The 19,059-nt window shown below is 37.5% G+C and overlaps 1 protein-coding gene across 1 annotated transcript in view; it reads left to right on the top strand.

Moving 5' to 3' along the window:
- TEX11 (testis expressed 11) overlaps positions 1-19,059 on the top strand; it is a 340,481-nt gene that overhangs the window by 248,632 nt on the left and 72,790 nt on the right. Inside the window, exons 17-20 of the mRNA XM_057537645.1 lie at positions 6,372-6,496; positions 11,898-11,983; positions 14,651-14,707; positions 18,490-18,530. Coding sequence (XP_057393628.1) covers positions 6,372-6,496; positions 11,898-11,983; positions 14,651-14,707; positions 18,490-18,530 — 309 coding nt within the window. The remainder of the gene's footprint in view (positions 1-6,371; positions 6,497-11,897; positions 11,984-14,650; positions 14,708-18,489; positions 18,531-19,059) is intronic.

The raw sequence follows: 19,059 nt of genomic DNA, 5'->3' as shown, positions 1-19,059 counted from the left end.
TTGGTACTTGGATAGGAATTGCATTTAAACTGTAGATTGCTTTGGGTAGTAGAGTCATTTTCACAATGTTGATTCTTCCAATCCAAGAACATGGTGTATCTCTCCATCTGTTTGTACATCTTTAATTTCTTTCATCAGTGTCTTATAGTTTTCTGCATACAGGTCTTTTGTCTCCTTACATAGGTTTATTCCTAGGTATTTTATTCTTTTTGTTGCAGTGGTAAATGGGAGTGTTTCCTTAATTTCTCTTTCAGATTTTTCATCCTTAGTGTATAGGAATGCAAGCGATTTCTGTGCATTAATTAATTTTGTGTTCTGCTACTTTACCAAATTCATTGATTAGCTCTAGTAGTTTTCTGGTAGCATCTTTAGGATTCTCTATGTATAGTATCATGTCATCTGCAAACAGTGACAGCTTTACTTCTTTTCCGATTTGGATTCCTTTTATTTATTTTTCTTCTCTGATTGCTGTGGCTAAAACTTCAAAAACTATGTTGCATAATGATGGTGAGAGTGGACAACCTTGTCTTGTTCCTGATCGTAGAGGAACTGGTTTCAGTTTTTCACCATTGAGAACGATGTTGACTGTGGGTTTGTCATATATGGCCTTTATTATGTTGAGGTAAGTTCCCTCTATGCCTGCTTTCTGGAGGGTTTTTATCATAAATGTGTGTTGAATTTTTTCGAAAGCATTTTCTGCATCTATTGAGATGATCATATGGTTTTTCTCCTTGAATTTGTTAATATGGTTTATCACATTGATTGATTTACGTATATTGAAGAATCCTTGCATTCCTGGGATAAACCCCACTTGATCATGGTGTATGATCCTTTAAATGTGCTGTTGGATTCTGCTTGCTAGTATTTTGTTGAGGATTTTTGCATCTATATTCATCAGTGATATTGGCCTGTAGTTTTCTTTCTTTGTGACATCTTTGCCTGGTTTTGGTATCAGGGTGATGTTGGCCTCGTAGAATGAGCTTGGGAGTGTTCCTCCCTCTGCTATATTTTGGAAGAGTTTGAGTAGGATAGGTGTTAGCTCTTCTCTAAATATTTGTTAGAATTCACCTGTGAAGCCATCTGGTCCTGGGCTTTTTATGTTAGAAGATTTTTAATCACAGTCTCAATTTCAGTGCTTGTGTTGGTCTGTTTATATTTTCTGTTTCTTCCTGGTTCAGTCTCAGAAGGTTGTGCATTTCTAAGAATTTGTCCATTTCTTCCAGGTTGTCCATTTTATTGGCATATAGTTGCTTGTAGTACTCTCTCACAATACTTTGTATTTCTGCAGTGTCAGTTGTTACTTCTCCTTTTTCATTTCTAATTCTATTGATTTGAGTCTTCTCCCTTTTTTTCTTTATGAGTCTGGCTAATGGTTTATCAATTCTGTTTATCTTCTCAAAGAACCAGCTTTTAGTTTTATTGATCTTTGCTATCGTTTCCTTCATTTCTTCTTCATTTATTTCTGATCTGATCTTTATGATTTATTTCCTTCTGCTAACTTTGGGGTTTTTTTGTTTTTCTTTCTCTAACTGCTTTAGGTGTAGAGTTAGGTTGTTTATTTGAGATGTTTCTGATTTCTTGAGGTAGGATTGTATTGCTGTAAACTTCCCTCTTAGAACTGCTTTTGCTGCATCCCATAGGTTTTGGGTCGTCGTTTTTTCATTGTCCTTTGTCTCTAGGTATTTTTTGATTTCCTCTTTGATTTCTTCAGTGACCTCCTGGTTATTTAATAGTGTATTTTTTAGTTTCCATATGTTTGTATTTTTTATAGGATTTTTCCTGTAATTGATATCTAGTCTCATAGCTTTGTGGTGAGAAAAGATACTTAATACAATTTCAGTTTTCTTAAATTTACCAAGGCTTGATTTGTGACCCACGATATGATCTGTCCTGGAGAATGTTGCATGTGCACTTGAGAAGAAAATGTATTCTGTTGTTTTTGGATGGAATAATCCTATAAATATCAGTTAAGTCCATCTTGTTTAATATATCATTTAAAGCTTGGTTTCCTTATTTATTTTCATTTTGGATGATCTGTCCATTGGTGAAAGTGGGGTGTTAAAGTCCCCTACTATGATTGTGTTGCTGTCAATTTCCCCTTTTATGGCTGTTAGCATTTGCTGTTAGGAGCATAAATATTTACAACTGTTAAATCTTCTTCTTGGATTGATCCCTTGATCATTATGTAGTGTCCTTCTTTGTCTCTTGTAATAGTCTTTATTTTAAAGTCTATTTTGTCTGATATGAGAATTGCTACTGCAGCTTTCTTTTGATTTCCATTTGCATGGAGTATCTTTTTCCATCCCCTCACTTTCAGTCTGTATGTGTCCCTAGGTCTAAAGTGGGTCTCTTGTAGACAGCATATATATGGGTCTTATTTTTGTATCCATTCAGCCAGTCTATGTCTTTTGGTTGGAGCATTTAGTCCATTTACATTTAAGGTAGTTATCGATATGTATGTTCCTATTACCATTTTCTTAATTGTTTTGGGTTTGTTATTATTGTAGGTCTTTTCCTTCTCTTGTGTTTTCTGCCTAGAGAAGTTGCCTTAGCATTTATTGTAAAGCTGGTTTGGTGGTTCTGAATTCTCTTAGCTTTTGCTTGTCTGTAAAGGTTTTAATTTCTCTGTTGAATCTGAATGAGATCCTTCCTGGGTAGAGTAATCTTGGCTGTATGTTTTTGCCTTTCATCACTTTAAATATGTCCTGCCACTCCCTTCTGGCTTGCAGAGTTTCTGCAGAAAGATCAGCTGTTAACCTAATGGGGATTCCCTTGTATGTTATTTGTTGCTTTTCCTTTGCTGCTTTTAATAATTTTTCTTTTTATTTAAGTTTTGATAGTTTGATTAATATTTGTCTTCACATGTTTCTCCTTTGATTTATCCTGTATGGGACTCTCTGGGGTTCCTGGACTTGATTGACTATTTCCTTTCCCATATTATGGAAGTTTTCAATTATAATCTCTTCAAGTATTTTCTCAGTCACTTTCTTTTTCTCTTCTTCTTCTGGGACCCCTATCATTAGAATGTTGGTGCATTTAATGTTGTCTCAAAGGTCTCTGAAACTGTCCTGAATTCTTTTCATTCTCTTGTCTTTATTCTGCTCTGTGGTAGTTATTTCCACTATTTTATCTCCCAGGTCACTTATCCGTTCTTCTGCCTCAGTTATTCTTCTATTGATTCCTTCTTGAGAATTTTAATTTCATTTATCATGTTGTTCATCATTGTTTGTTTGCTCTTTAGTTCCTTTTGGTCCTTGTTAAATGTTTCTTGTATTTTCTCCATTCTATTTCCAAGATTTTGGATCATCTTTACTGTCATTATTCTGAATTCTTTTTAGGTAAACTGCCTATTTCCTCTTCATTTGTTAGGTCTTGTGGGTTTTTGCCTTCCTCCTTCATCTGCTGTGTGTTTCTCTGTCTTCTCATTTTGCTTAACTTACTGTGTTTGGGGTCTCCTTTTCGCAGGCTGCAGGTTCATAGTTCCCGTTGTTTTTGGTGTCTGCCCCCAGTGGCTATGGTTGGTTCAGTGGGTTGTGTAGGCTTCCTGGTGGAGTGGACTGGTGCCTGTGTTCTGGTGGATGAGGCTGGATCTTGTCTTTCTGATGGGCAGGACTGCGCCCAGTGGTGTGTTTTGTGGTTTCTGTGGCCTGATTATGATTTTAGGCAGCCTCTCTTCTACTGGGTGGGGTGTGTTCCTGTCTTGCTAGTTGTTTGGCATAGGGTGTCCAGCACTGTAGCTTGCTGGTTGTTGAGTGGAGCTGGTCTTAGCGTTGAGATGGAGATCTCTGGGAGAGCTTTCGCTGTTTGATATTACGTGGAGCAGGGAGGTCTCCAGTGGTCCAGTGTCCTGAACTCGGCTCTCCCACCTCAGAGGCACAGGCCTGACACCCAGCTGGAGCACCAACACCCTGTCAGGCACACGGCTCAGAAGAAAAGGAGAAAAAAAGAAAGAAAGAAAGAAAGAAGGAAGGAAGGAAGGAAGGAAGGAAGGAAGGAAGGAAGGAAGGAAGGAAGGAAAGAAAGAGAGAGGGGAGGGAGGTAGGGAGGAAGGAAAGAAGGAAAATAAAATAAAATGAAATTATTAAAATAAAAAAATTATTAAAAATAAAAAATTTAAAAGTAATTAAAAAAAGAAAGAAAGAAGAGAGCAACCAAAACAAAAAACCAATCCACTAATGATAAGAAGTGCTAAAAACTATACTAGAAAAAAAAAAAAACGGACAGAGCGAAACCTAGGACAAATGGTAAGAGCAAAGCTATACAGACAAAATCACAGAAAGAAGCATACACATATACACTCATAAAAAGTGAAAAAGGAAAAAATATATGTATCTATATATATTTTAAAAAAAGGAAGAGAGCGACCAAATCAATACACAAATCTACCAATGATAATAAACTCTAAGTACTGAACTACGATAAACATAAAACCAGAAACAAATTAGATGCAGAAAGGAAACCCCAAGTCTACATTTGCTCCCAAAATCCACCGCCTTAATTTTGGGATGATTCGTTGTCTATTCAGGTATGCCAGAGATGCAGGGTACATCAAGTTGAATGCAGAGATTTAATCCGCTGCTCCTGAGGCTGCTGGGAGAACTTTCCTTTTCTCTTCTTTGTTCGCACAGCTCCTGGGGTTCAGCTTTGGATTTGGCTCTGCCTCTGCGTGTAGGTCTCCTGAGGGCGTCTGTTTTTTGCTCAGACAGGATGGGGTTAAAGTAGCAGCTGATTCGGGGGCTCTGGCTCACTCAGGCCAGGGGGAGGGAGGGGTACAGAATGCGCGGCGAGCCTGTGGTGGCAGAGGGCAGCGTGAAGTTGCAACAGCCTGAGGTGTGCTGTGTGTTCTCCTGGGGAAGTTGTTCCTGGATCAGGAACAGTGGCGGGCTGCACAGGCTTTCGGGAGGGGCTGTGTGGATAGTGAACTGTGCTTTCACACAGGCTTCTTGGTCCTGCAGCAGCAGCCTTAATGTTTCATGCCCGTCTCTGGTGTCTGTTCTGATAAACGCGGCTCTCACCTGTCTCTGGAGCTCGTTTAGGCAGTGGTCTGAATTGCCTCTCCTTGCACACCCTGAAACAATGGTCTCTTTCCTCTTAGGCAGTTCCAGAATTTTTCCCGGACTCCCTCCCATCTAGCTGTGGCACACTAGCCCCCTTCAGGCTGTGTTCACGCAGCCAACCCCAGTCCTCTCCCTGGGACCTGACCTCCGAAGCCCGAGCCTCAGCTCCCAGCCCCCACCCGCCCTGGCGGGGGAGCAGACAAGCCTCTCGGGCTGGTGAGTGCTGGTCGGCACCGCTCCTCTGTGCGGGAATCTCTCCGCTTTGCCCTCCGCACCCCTATTGCTGCGCTCTCCTCCGTGGCTCCAAAGCTTCCCCCCCTCAACCCCCCGTCTCTGCCAGTGAAGGGTCTTCCTAGTGTGTGGAAACTTTTCCTCCTTCACAGCTCCCTCCCAGAGGTGCAGGTCCTGTCCCTATTCTTTTGTCTCTGTTTTTTTCTTTTTCCTTTTGCCCTACCCAGGTACATGGGTATTTTCTTGCCTTTTGGGAAGTCTGAGGTCTTCTGCCAGCTTTCAGTAGGTGTTCTGTAGGAGTTGTTCCACATGTAGATGTATTTCTGATGTATTTGTGGGGTGGAAGTTGATTTCCTCGTCTTACTCCTCCACCATCTTAAAGGTCTCTCTATCTCTGTCTTTTAATTGGATCATCTAGACCATTTATATTTTAATGTGATTACTGATATGGCTAAGTTTAAATTTAGCATCTTGTTATTTGTCTTCTATTTGTCCTATCTGGTCTTTGTTGCCTTTTTTCTGCCCTTTTAGATTAATTAATATTTTATAATTATGTTTATTTCATTTTTTGGCTTATAGGTATAACTTTTTGTTTTGTTATTTTAGTTGTTACTTAAGGCCTATAGTACATACATATCTAACTTATCACGGTCTACCTTTAAGACATACAAGGAAATATAATACCACCATTCTTTTTTTTACTTTATTCTGTATTACAATCCACTTTATGGATGTACCAAATTGTATTTAGCCCATACATTATTGATGAAATTTAGGTTCATTCCATATTTTACTCTTACAAAAAATTGCTGTGTGAACATATTTGTATGTTTTTATTCACTTTTGCGGATATATCCATGGAATAAATTCATAGAGGTGAATTGCCCAGTCGGGCATTTTTCTGACATTCAAGTCCTCCTTGACGGTTTAGCAATTTAGACGACTTTATGAAAATTAATTAATATTTTAAAGATATTAATGCTCTTAAAATAAATTCCAAAGTCATTGTGGTATAATTAACCATAGATAGCTATTATCTTTGATAACAGTATCTCATTTTTTAATTGTTTCCTTGTTTTTCAGCTTTGCAGGCAATTACTCCTTCAGAGAATTTATTAAGAGCTGAAGAACAAGAAGAGAATGTTGTACTTAAATATAGAGGTTTAGTTGTCATGTTTCTCAATTTAGCTGCCCAGTTTGCTCTAAAGGTAATTCTTATGTACCCATCTATGAGATTTTTACCTCTTTTCCATTTTCAGAGACAATTAGAATGGAATCATCATCAGTTAGGCACAGGAGAGGCCTTTCTTTACCCTCTATTTTGCCTCATTATTTTCACACCAAGCTTTGTTGCAGAATTGCTTTATTTCTCTTCATTGTTTTATGATGTAGAGTAAAGTAAATAAAACAAAGTGAGGTAATAGTTTTGAGCTTAAAACAACAGAAAAAATAAGCATAGCAAAACATTAACTTTTAAGAGAAACTTGAGATTTAAAGTACTATACCATGCAAAAAAATAGTCATCTATTTGGAAGCTTATCTTTCTCATCCGTTTGCAAAAAAAAGAAAACACAGTTTAAATCTTAATGGACCTTTTTAGTTTGTAACCAGAAAGCGACTTTAGTTTAGAAGTAATAAATACTTGCACCTCCTTTGTTTACTTGCAAAATTCTGGTCTTAGTAATATACAGGATTAGGAAAAGCATTGTAGCAATTGTGGAGCTCTTGGAGTAGGTGCTAGACCGGGTTTGAGTTCTGGCTCTGCCACTTAAGTGCTTCCCTTCTTTGAATCTTAATTTCATCATTTGTAAAATAAAGATAATACCTAACTCCAGGGTTATTGTGAAAATTAACTGAGAGGATGGCTGAAAATGTGATTTGTAATTAAAGAAGCTTGATCTACACATATAGTGTTTCTGTTCTTATTAACAATATACAATCTGGCCACAGCTGTCTCTTCTACTTTATCTCATACTACTCCCCTGTATCATCATTATAGTGATATAATCCACCATTACGTTAGGCACAAGATCTAGAATGGTGGAGTCACAGGCCCTCTATAACTCCAAGCAAATACAGTGTCTCTCAAACAGGCCAGTCACATTCCTTTGTCTGTGTCTGTTTTATACCATCCCATCTTTTAAGAAATGTTCTTATTTAAATGCCACCTTTTCAAAGTCCAACTTAAGATTTCCTTCCACTGTAGAGACTTCCCAAATCAATTCCAGTCCTCATTGCTCTCTTTCTACTCTAAGTTTCAGTAATTTTTAACGAGTATGATAGTTATTTGGTCTGTATCATATATACTGCCTTATATTGCTAATGCATGGATTGTCTGTCTAACTTGACTTATAAGCTCCTTGAGGGCCATATTTCTAGTACCTAGCCCAATATCTTGCCCAAAGTAGTAGCTGAATACAGTTTTGAATGATATGTGTTTTGATGTTAATGAATAGGATAATAGAACTCCTGGAAGAGGAAAAATATTTGGCAGATGTAGGTACATGATGTGCTTGTGCAGGAAATGAGAGAAAAATCTATAATGGGGAACCCAAAGGCAAATATCTTTTTAAAGGAAGGTTTATAAAGTTACATTTGATGGAAAGCAGAAGAAAGCCAATGGAAGAATTATGGAACTGTATTTCTGAAAAGGAAAATAATTTTAATAGAGGAGAAAGAATCAGGAAAAAAAAAGCCTCAAGTAGTTTGAATTAGAAGATGGAAGGAAGGATGGATGAGCCAAACCCAGGAAACTGAATATACCTCTACAAAAGAACAAGGGTGGAATCCAGTTTTTACTTACTACAATTGCTTTGCAAAAGGCATTTCAAGTGCTAGTGAAACTATCATTCATTCAGCAAATATTTATTGAGCACCTACTAAGTGCCAGGCACTGTTCTAGTCTCTTGGGATAAATTAGTAAACAAAACAGTGATACGCCTTCTTGGAGCTAACATTCAAGCAGGAGGAGAGCCGATAATAATAAGCATAATAAATAAGAAATTATATAATATGTTAGAAGTTGATAGTAATATAGAAAAAATAGAGCAGGATAACAAGGATCAGGGATGGGAGTGGGCTGGAATTGGTGTGAGTTATTTTTTTTAAATAGGGTGGTGAGGATAGGTCTCATCCAGGAGATGATATTTGTACAAAGACTTGAAATTGTTGAGGGAGTTAGCCCTGTAGATAGATATATGGGGGGAGTGAAGAGGAAGAGTATTACAGGCAGAGGTAACAGCCAATACAAAGGCCCTAAGGTATGTAGCAAGGAAGCCAGTATGGCTAGAGTGAATAAAGGGTGGGATTAGTGAGAGATGAAGTCAGAGAGGTGATAGTCTGGATTATGTAGATCCTTATAGGCCAGTGAAAGGACTTTGACTTTTACTCTGAATGACATGGGGAACCATTGGAAGGTTTTTTTTTTTTTTAATTATAGCTACTTTATTTATTTATTTATTTATTTATTTTTGGCTGTGTTGGGTCTTCGGTTCGGGCGAGGGCTTTCTCTAGTTACGGCAAGTGGGGGCCACTCTTCATCGCGGTGCGGGGACCGCTCTTCATCGCAGTGCGCGGGCCTTTTCACTATCGCGGCCCCTCCCGTTGCGGGGCACAGGCTCCAGACGCGCAGGCTCAGTAGTTGTGGCTCACGGGCCCAGCTGCTCCGTGGCATGTGGGATCTTCCCAGACCAGGGCTCGAACCCGTGTCCCCTGCATTAGCAGGCAGATTCTCAACCACTGCGCCACCAGGGAAGCCCCGGAAGGTTTTTAACAGAGCAGTGACATGATTTGACTTTCATTTTGACAGAAATACTCTTGGCTGTTATATTGAGAATAGACCATAAAAGAACCAAGCAAGGAGACCTGTTAGGAAGTTTTCGAAGTAATCCAGGGAAAAGATTAAGGTGACTCAGATAAGGGAGATAACAGTGGAGGTAAATGATAAAAGAATTTGCTGACAGATTGGATGAAGGGTATAAGAGAAAGAGACTAGGTCATCAAATGGAGTTGCCATCAATTGAAGTAGGAAAGGCTGCCAATAGAGTACGGTTGGGGGCAAAATCAGGAGTTCAGTTTGGACATGATGCATTTGAGATGTCTATTAGACTATCCAAGTAGAGATCTGAATAGTCAGTTGTATATATGACTCTGGAGTTGTGAAAGAGGTCTGGGCTGAAGAGAAAAGTTTAATAAGAGTCATTAATATATAGATGGTATATAAAGCTATGAGACTGGGATGCCATCACCAAGGGAGTGAGTATATATGCAGTAGAGAAGAGGACCAGAGACTGAGCCTGAAACCCTCAAACATTAATGGTTTGGAGAAAAGAAGAGGAACCAGTAAAGGATAATGAAAGGGAGTAATCCATGAGGTAGGAGAAAACAAGGATGATGTGGTGTCTTGGAAGCCAAATGTGTTTCAAGGAGGAAAGAGTGATCAGCTATGTTGAATGTTGCTGATAGGTCAAATACAGTGAGGACTGAGAACTGACCATTGGAATTTATAATATGGAGGTCATCGGTGAGTTTGACAAGAGCAGTTTTGGTAGAGGTAGGACAAACACCTGATTAGAGTAGGTTCAAGAGAGAATTGAAGGAAAGGAATTGGATACAATAAGTATAGACAATTCTTTAGAAGAGTTTACTACAAAGGGAAGAAAAGAAGTTGGGCAAGAAAACAAAATTTTTTTTAAAGTTGGGCAGTAGTTGGTGAGAGAAGTAGGATCAAGAGGTTTGTTTGTTTGCTTGAAATGGGATGAGTGAGAATGTTTATTTGCTAATAGGAATGAACCAGTAAGAGAACAAAAATTGACAATGTGAGAGAGAAAAATGAAAATTGTTAGAGTAATGTCATTAAATAGGCAAGAGGTGATGGATGCAAGTGTATAAGTTTAGGGTTTGGCTCTAGGAAGAAACATGGATAGTTCATTTATGATAGCAGTTGAGAAGGCAGAGTATGTGGTGTGGTTCCTGGTGTGTGAATAGATGTGGTAGTGGGAATCTGTGGAAGTTCTCTTTCTGACTGCTTCAGTTTTCTCAGTGAAGTAAGAAACAAGGTCATCACCTGAGAGTGAGAATAGGAGAGGAGGTGTTGGGTGTTGAGAAAAGAGGATAAGATATCAGCTAATCATCCAGAAAATCAAAGTGAATGGCAAGGGTAGTGTGGTATGCTTGCCTTGTAGCAATAAGGTCCATTTGATGAAGTTTTAAAAATAAAACAAATAGTTGTACAGGTTTTTGCCCAGCTACTTTCAGCTGCATGGATGCGACACAAAAGTCACTAGAAAGTTGAATTTAACCAGGCTCATGGTTTTGCCGATGAATACAGTGAAGCAAAAGAGGGGCAGGAAAATCAAGGAACAAGGGAGTGATTATAGTTAATCCCCATGGAATTTAAACTGGGTACCGAGGAGGACTTCAAGGGGATGAGGGATGGTGAAATATTAGTAGTATCAATGTATTGGAGATCTTAATGCAGTTGAAGGATTGCTGGAGTGATAGAGGGAGTGAATTAGAAAGGTAGGAGATGTTAGAATACATGAAATAGAGCAGGGTACAAGACTAGAGTGAGGGAGTGAGACACCTAGAATTGGTCCATGCACAACCCTGAGAATGAGTGTGTCCTTAAATTGTGTACCCTAGGAGCCTCACTTGCATCACCTGGCTTTTAGTGATGACAGTGTCCAGTGAATGACTGTGCTAGTGAATGGCTAAGATAATTGGCAGAGTGGAATTCAAGGAAATAAGAGACTAGGATATTAGAAGGATCATCTATCTGTATAATGAAAATGCCAAAAATTGGCAGGAGTATTTTTTGGAAAAAATAGCTGTGAGTAGTAGATAAATCATTAAGAAATGAGAAGAAATGGTCTGAGAGCAGTTCACCGTAACAGTGAGGGATAATGGGTGATATAGTCTGGTGACAGGAAATTCAAAGCTGGGGGTTTTAGGGAGCAAGAGGGAGAATAATTTTAAAACAGCAGTGAGGAGCAAAAATGATGCCTACTCCATCTCCAGGTCTAGGGAGATGAAAGAAAAGCAGCCACTACTTGAGAGGGCTTCATCGGAAGCAGTATCCTTGGAGAAACCTAGATTTCCATTAGAGCAAGAATGTAGAGGGAACTTTCTGGGAAGAGGTTGCTCATAGAGGAGATTTTGCTGATAATGGACTGAATTTCAGAAAGCATAGTGGAAGGGTTGGAGGAGTTGGGGAGAAATGAGAAAAGAGGACAAAAGGGATTTACAGAGCCTTATGTGGATTAGGGTGCTAGAAATGAGGGTGACCTCAGAGTCCAGGGTTCTTTTGGCTACTGCTGGCAAACAGGAGTAAAGAGCACAGTAAGATTAGTCCTAGTGAATTCAAGGCAGTGTTGGCAAGGCTATGAGTGTTTGTGGATAGGGAGAAGTGGCTTTCTGGGGCCAATATGAACCTGTTCTGTTTTTGTCAATGAGTTGTATCTTCATTCTACCATCTTGCAGTAGCTCTTTTGAGAATACAAAACAAACAAGTTCAGATTTTGTCTTCCCCTTAATGGACAGGAATATAGATAACATTTTGTAAGTATCACTTTGAGATGTAATTTAACATATTATATTTGTCCTTTTTAGAATGGACAACATATCGTGGCAGGAAAAGCTTTGGAATATTTAGCTCAATATGCAGAAGACAGACAACAAGTCCTTACAGCTTTAAAGTAAGTAATCCACATCCTGTGGATGTGAAAGGATCTCCTCTGTACATGTTACTCTTGGTCTATAAACTTTGCCAAAATAGTACTGATGGGATCAAGCTGAGTCAATGCCTACAATACCAAGTGGTTTTTTTTCCAGCTTTATTGAGATGTAACTGACAAATGGTGGCATTGTGTAAGTTAAGGTATGTAACCTGGTGATTTAATACACATTCGTATTATGAAATGGTTAGCACAATAAGATTAGTTAATACATCCATCACCTCACAAAATTACACACTGTGTGGTGAGAACATTTAAGATTGACTCTCTTAGCAACTTTCAAGTGTATAATACAGTATGGTTAACTACAGTCACCATGCTGTACATTAGATCTTTGGAATGTATTCATCTTATAACTGGAAGTTTATACCCTTTGACCAACATCTCCCCATTTTCTCCACCCACAGGCCCTGGCAAACATCATTCTACTCTATTTCTATGTGTTTGGATTTTCTTTCTTTCTTTTTTTTCTTTTGTTTTTTTTTTCTAGAGATTCCACATATAAGTGAGACAATACAGTTTTTGTCTTTCTCTGTCTGATGTATTTCACTTAGTACAGTGCCTTCAAGGTCCATCTGTGTTGTCACAAAAGGCAGGATTTTCTTCTTTTATTTGGTTGAATAATATTCCTGTTTGTGTGTGTGTACATATACCACATTTTCTTTATTTCTCCACTGATGGACACTTAAGTTGTTTCCATGTCTTGGCTATTGTGAATAATGCTACAGTGAACATGGGGGTGCAGATATCTCTTTAAGATAGTGATTTCCTTTCCTTTGGATATATACCCAGAAGTGGGATTGCTGGATTGTATAGTAGTTTTATTTTTACTTTTTAAGGAACCTCCATGCTGTTTTCCACAGTGGCTGTACCAGTTTGCATTCCCATCAACAATGCACTAGGGCTCCCTTTTCTCTACAGCACTTGTTATGTCTCGTCTTTTTGATAATAGCCGTTCTAACAGGTGTGAGGTGATATTTCATTGTGGTTTTGATTTGCATTTCCCTGATGATTAGTAATGTTCAGCATCTTTTCATGTACCTGTTGGCCATTTGGATGTCTTCTTTGGTAAAATATCTATTCAGGGGCTCTGCTCATTTTTTAATAAGATTATTTGATTTTTGCTGTGGAGTTTTAGGAGTTCCTTATATATTTTGGATATTAACCTCTTATCAGATAAATTGTTTGCAAACATTTTCTCCCATTCCATAGGTTGCCTTTTCATTTTTTTTTGATAGTTTCCTTTGCTGTGCAGAAGCTTTTTACTTTGATGTAGCCCCACTTATTCATTTTTGCTTTTGTTGCTTGTGCTTTGGGTGTCATATCCAAAAAATCATTGTCAAGGAGCTTTTTCCCTGTGTTTTCTTCTAGGACTTTTATGGTTTCAAGTCTTATATTTAAGTCTTTAATCCATTTTGAGTTAGTTTTTCTGAGTAGTGAAAGATAGGGGTCCAATTTCATTCTTTTGTATGTGGATATCCAGTTTTCCCAGTACCACTTATTGAAAAGATTATCTTTCCTCCATTAAATATTCTTGTCTCCCTTGTCAAATATTAGTTGACAGTATATATATGGGTTTATTTCTGGGCTCTCTATTCTATTCTATTGGTCTACGTGACTATTTTTATGCCAATACCATGCTGTTTTGATTACTATAACTTTGTAGTATAGTTTGAAAACAAGAAATGTGATGGCTCTAGCTTTGTTCTTCTTTTTCAAGCTTGCTTTTGTTGTTCAGGGTCTTTTGTGGTTCCATTTGAATTTTAGGATTTTTTTTTCTATTTATGTGAAAAATGCTATTGGAAATTTGGTAGGGATGCTTAAGGTAAAAAAAGATATCAGTTGAAACTGATCTTTCCCTTTCTCTGTTTCTATGAAGGAAAATGGTTTATCAAAAGGGAACTCTTACATACAATAGTGAGAGGAGGGTGAGGTTAGGACATGGTAACTCCTAATGATGTAACTGAGAATATGCCAGTGGGAAAAATAAACCAGAAGGGTTCTATAGTGATTCTCCCATTGGTCAACTATACTTGAGGCCACACTTCTGAAGGGAAATGGAGTCACAGATATAAAAGTATCAGAAGGAGTCTTGAGATACATGCGTTTAGTCAGATAAATATCTAAAATTATTCTGGATGATTGATGGTGTTTTTTCTTTTTAAAGATTTTTAGGATTTGAAACTTTACAAACTACCTTATTTTGTCAGTTTGTCATCATGCCGCCAGATCCCTTCAAAAAATATTCATCCAAGTTTATGTGGAACCCAAAGGCCAGTTCCAGGTTCCTTTATAGAAAGAAAAATATAAAAGACTTGTACACTATATCTGATGTTCTGGCAGGTGATTTGGGGCAATTATATAAACTGTGGAACTATTTAAGAATTTGTCATAAGCAACACTTTCGTTTTAAAATTATTTAATTAAATTACTCTTCCAAAATTACAAAGTTGGTATGTTTTCATTGCAACCATTAAGACATACAAAGACCTATAAATAAAATAATCTCCTTTTTTACCTCTCTTTTCTCACTTCTGCCTCCTGGGCTAATCAAGATTAATAACTTGGTATATATTCTTTCACATATTTCTTCCTAAGCATCACTTTTTATATTACTTTATCATACAGGTGTTTGTTTCGTCTTGTTGTTCCATCAGTTTCTCAAATGCCAGAATCTGAAAACAAGTAAGTTATAATTCAACAGAAATGATGTATTCACCATTAGAAAAAATATAACAACTTTCACTAGAAACCTTGTATTGAGAGATGTATAGTATACTGGGTAAGGTCAATATAGGCTCTGGGGCCAGTCTTCCTGGGTTCATATTTTGGCTCTGCCACTTATTAGATATGTAACCTGGGCTTCTGTTTCCCGATCTGTAAAATGGGTATAATAATAGTACCTACCTTATGAGGTTGCTGTGATGACCTGATGAATAAATACATGTAAAACACTTAGAATAGTGCCAGGCATTTACCACGCCCTCAGTAATGTTCGTTATGATTTCATTATGATATTGTGTCTGTTTCCCCCTTTCTTAACAGGAGACTTAAATATAGACATAGCTCTTAGCTCTTACTTTCCCACAGAAACATAAATAACCTGGTTGGCTTGTTGATTCTGATTCTATATCAGCTCAGCTGGGTGTATTCAAATATCTTTCTGCTCACAGTTTCTATGGCATGAGATATAAAGAACTTAACAATTCATGGAAGAATTGGGTCACCCATATTTCATTCACAAAATTCACTGACTCCTAATGATTTAAAAGAAAACTCTATTCAAGGTCTTGACTAGGGATAACTTTCAGAGAAATACCACCTATCTCTGTTTTCTCTACTTGGACAAAAACTCTGTAATAGTGTATCACTACTTCATTTTTGCTTTGTATATTTGTACCTGGAGGCAATATATTTTTTCAGCTAAATTCTTTGGGAACTATCTATGACTGAGATAATATTAGATTGATGACATAACTTTTTTCATAATACAAATTTTACCCAAACATATATGGTAAGTTTTGCCCCTTCTTTACAGGCTCTATGAATCCATTTGAAGGGCACTCAAGCTAACTAAAAAAAAAAAAACCATATTGAGATAATTGAAAATTTGAGTAATGACCAAATATTTGATATTAAGAAATTATTAACTTTTAGGCATATAATGGTAGTATAGTTATGTTTTTAAAAGGATCCTTATATCTTATAGACACATCCTAAAATATTTATGGATGAAATGATGTGATGTCTGGAATTTGCTTCTACAATAAATGCTGGAGAGGGTGTGGAGAAAAGGGAACTCTCTTGCACTGTTGGTGGGAATGTAAATTGATACAGCCACTATGGAGAACAGTATGGGTGTTCCTTAAAAAACTAAAAATAGAACTACCCTATGACCCAGCAATCCCACTACTGGGCATGTACCCTGAGAAAACCATAATTCAAAAAGAGTCATGCACCAAAATGTTCATTGCAGCTCTATTTACAATAGCCAGGACATGGAAGCAACCTAAGTGTCCATCAACAGATAATGGATAAAGAAGATGTGGCACATATATACAATGGAATATTACTCAGCCATAAAAAGAAACGAAATGGAGTTATTTGTAGTGAGGTGGATGGACCTAGAGTCTGTCATACAGAGTGAAGTAAGTCAGAAAGAGAAAAACAAATACTGTATACTAACACACATATATGGAATAAAAAAAAAAAGTTCTGAAGAACCTAGTGGCAAGACGGGAATAAAGACACAGACCTACTAGAGAATGGACTTGAGGATACGGAGAGGGGGAAGGGTAAGCTGGGACAAAGAGAGAGAGTGGCATGGACATATATACACTACCAAACGTAAAATAGATAGCTAGCGGGAAGGAGCCGCATAGCACAGGGAGATCAGCTCAGTGCTTTGTGACCACCTAGAGGGGTGAGATAGGGAGGGTGGGAGGGAGGGAGACGCAAGAGGAAAGAGATATGGGGACATATGTATATGTATAACTGATTCACTTTGTTATAAAGCAGAAACTAACCATTGTAAAGCAATTATACTCCAATAAAGATGTTAAAAAATAATAATAATATGGGAGAAGAGGGGGTAGGTGGAGGTATCATTAAAATAAGATTGATGATGAGTTAATAATTATTGAAGCTGGGCCATGGATACATGGGGATTCATTCATCTGTTAAATATAAGCATCTTTGAAATTTTCAACAATAAAAAGTTAAAAAATAAACTCAGAGACTAAATCTTGATAGCTAATAGATTGTAAGAGCTCCTCAAAGGCTAGAACTATTTGTATTTATCTTTGTATCTCTGGAACCTAGGACAGTATCTAGCACATAATAGCCACTCAGTTTATTTAAATGGCTGAATATCAGTTCTTTACAAGAAGATCTTATATTGGATTTAAAAGGTGCTTCATATTCCATGTAATTGTGATGCACAGTCAAATCCCACTCATTAAAACTAATTTAAAGATGGGGAAAAGGAAAGGGATCTTGTTCAAATTAATGACAAACTTTAATTACAGAATATTTTGTAAATATACCTTTATTGTTCTCAAGTAAATATAGTAATAAAGAACATCTACTAGCAGTGTTTTCAAGTAGAGGTCAGGACCTGATTTAACAAATAGATTAGACTAACTTATAAAAGAAAAAAAAAGCCTAATTCAATGGGAAGAGTCAGAGAACTGAGTTCTAGTTTCAGCTGTTTCACTAACTTCTGGTTTACCTTAGACAATAACAACTTATTTAACTTCTCTAAGCTTTATTTTCTTCACCTATTAAATAAAAGAAGGTGAACTGGAAAATTTCTAAAGTTCTGTCCTCTTCTAAAAATCTTATGGTTTTCAATTACAGTATCTACCCAAGTATTAACAATTTGTGTGCTACAATTTTTGAAAGCAGTTTGTCTCTTAAATAGACTATACATCCCTTTCCATGTCCTCATTCTTATTTGTACTATTTATTTGCATTAATGGACCCTCCCTAGATTATTTTATATAGTCACTGAATTAAATAGTGAAGTCAACTTTAGCTCAGCTGAAATTCGGATTAATAAAATTTACTGTTAGAAGTTACTTTATATAAAGCAGATGTCTAATGTTTGTCCCTGAGAAAGCTGCTACTTTTCCTGAAGCACAGTCTGTATTGTATAATACTAGACATTCTCCTGATAAGGCCAGTCTTATAGTGTGTTCTACCCTACTTACTATAAACTTCCTTAGTTGAGTTTGCCGATACTTCCATATTCAATCCTTTGTTTAAGCATAATGGGATGTTTCTCTCTGTTAAAATTTATGTTCCCCCTAAAGAAGCTTAACAAAGGGTCAAGAGACCTAGGTAGTAGTAGTCTTGACATTGTCATTGCATGACCTTAGACAGATCATCCCGCATTTCCAGATCTGTTTCCTCATCTGTAAAATGAAGGGTATGGATAAGTGGTTTTTAAACTATATTCCTTAGAAACCTGGAAATTCTGTGGCACTGCCTCAGGGACTTCCAGGAAGCTGAGGCTCTAGGCCTCCACCTACCACTGGTTCAACCAGAGCAGGTACACTTTTCTCTCTTCTTGTATATTAGACTTTTATAACATTTTATTTGAAACACAGGTTCCAGTTCCCCCTTTTCAAAAAAAAACCAAAGCTTGAAAATCACAGAGATCACTACCTGCTCTCAAATTCTATGACCCTGTGATATAAAACCTTATCAGTCATTGAAATCCTTTGCTTGAGAGTAGGTGTAGAAGGGGAAGAGAGAAAAAAATATGAGGACATTGGAGATGAGGAACAGTATCCTATAATGAGGAAAAACAGTGTTGAAATGATAGGTTGGAGCCTTGAACAACAAACTTCACAATTTTACATTTTCCTTGAGCAGCTCTCAGGCACAAATAGAGTCTCTTTTTGATACTTTTCTGTAGTAAAGCTTTGGAACAGTATGAAAATACTCTTTTCTTTATTTTTTAGAAAGAAAGAAATAGATAGACTTTTGACTTGCTTCAGTACAGGTAAATATCTCCTTGGTTATTTTCACTCCTTCATTTTGCCTCTATCCTCTATTAAATTCTCCAAGTACATTGAGCACACTGACTCGGGCTTCGTGTTTGAGTTAAGCTTCATGCTTTTACTAACATTTGTCACAGCAGTATACCTGTTTATTTATTCACAAGCAGAGCAAAGTTTGTCATCATTAACATTCATCTCCAAATGTGATTTCACCTGTTTTTATTCCAGTTTTTTAAAAGACATTTCCCTTCCTTCCTTCCTCCCTTCCTCCCTCCCTCCCTCCCCTTCCTTCCTTCCTTCCTCCCTTCCTCCCTTCCTTCCTTCTTTCCTTCCTTCCTTCGTTCCTCCCTCCCTCCCTCCCTCCCTCTCTCTCTCCCTCCCTCCCTTCCATGTCTATTGCCACTTGGTTCTAACCTAGAAATTGAACAGGTGAAAAAGGGTCAAGACAAATAAAAATATTCTGAGCCCTGCTAATTTTCATGTTCTCTGAATCAAATTCAGGTTGTTTACTCTGTTATTTTGAAGCTGTCC

Source organism: Balaenoptera acutorostrata, chromosome X (genome assembly GCF_949987535.1).
Source record: "Balaenoptera acutorostrata chromosome X, mBalAcu1.1, whole genome shotgun sequence".
Classification (NCBI taxonomy): Eukaryota; Metazoa; Chordata; class Mammalia; order Artiodactyla; family Balaenopteridae; genus Balaenoptera; species Balaenoptera acutorostrata.
This window is presented reverse-complemented; position numbering and strand designations above follow the sequence as displayed.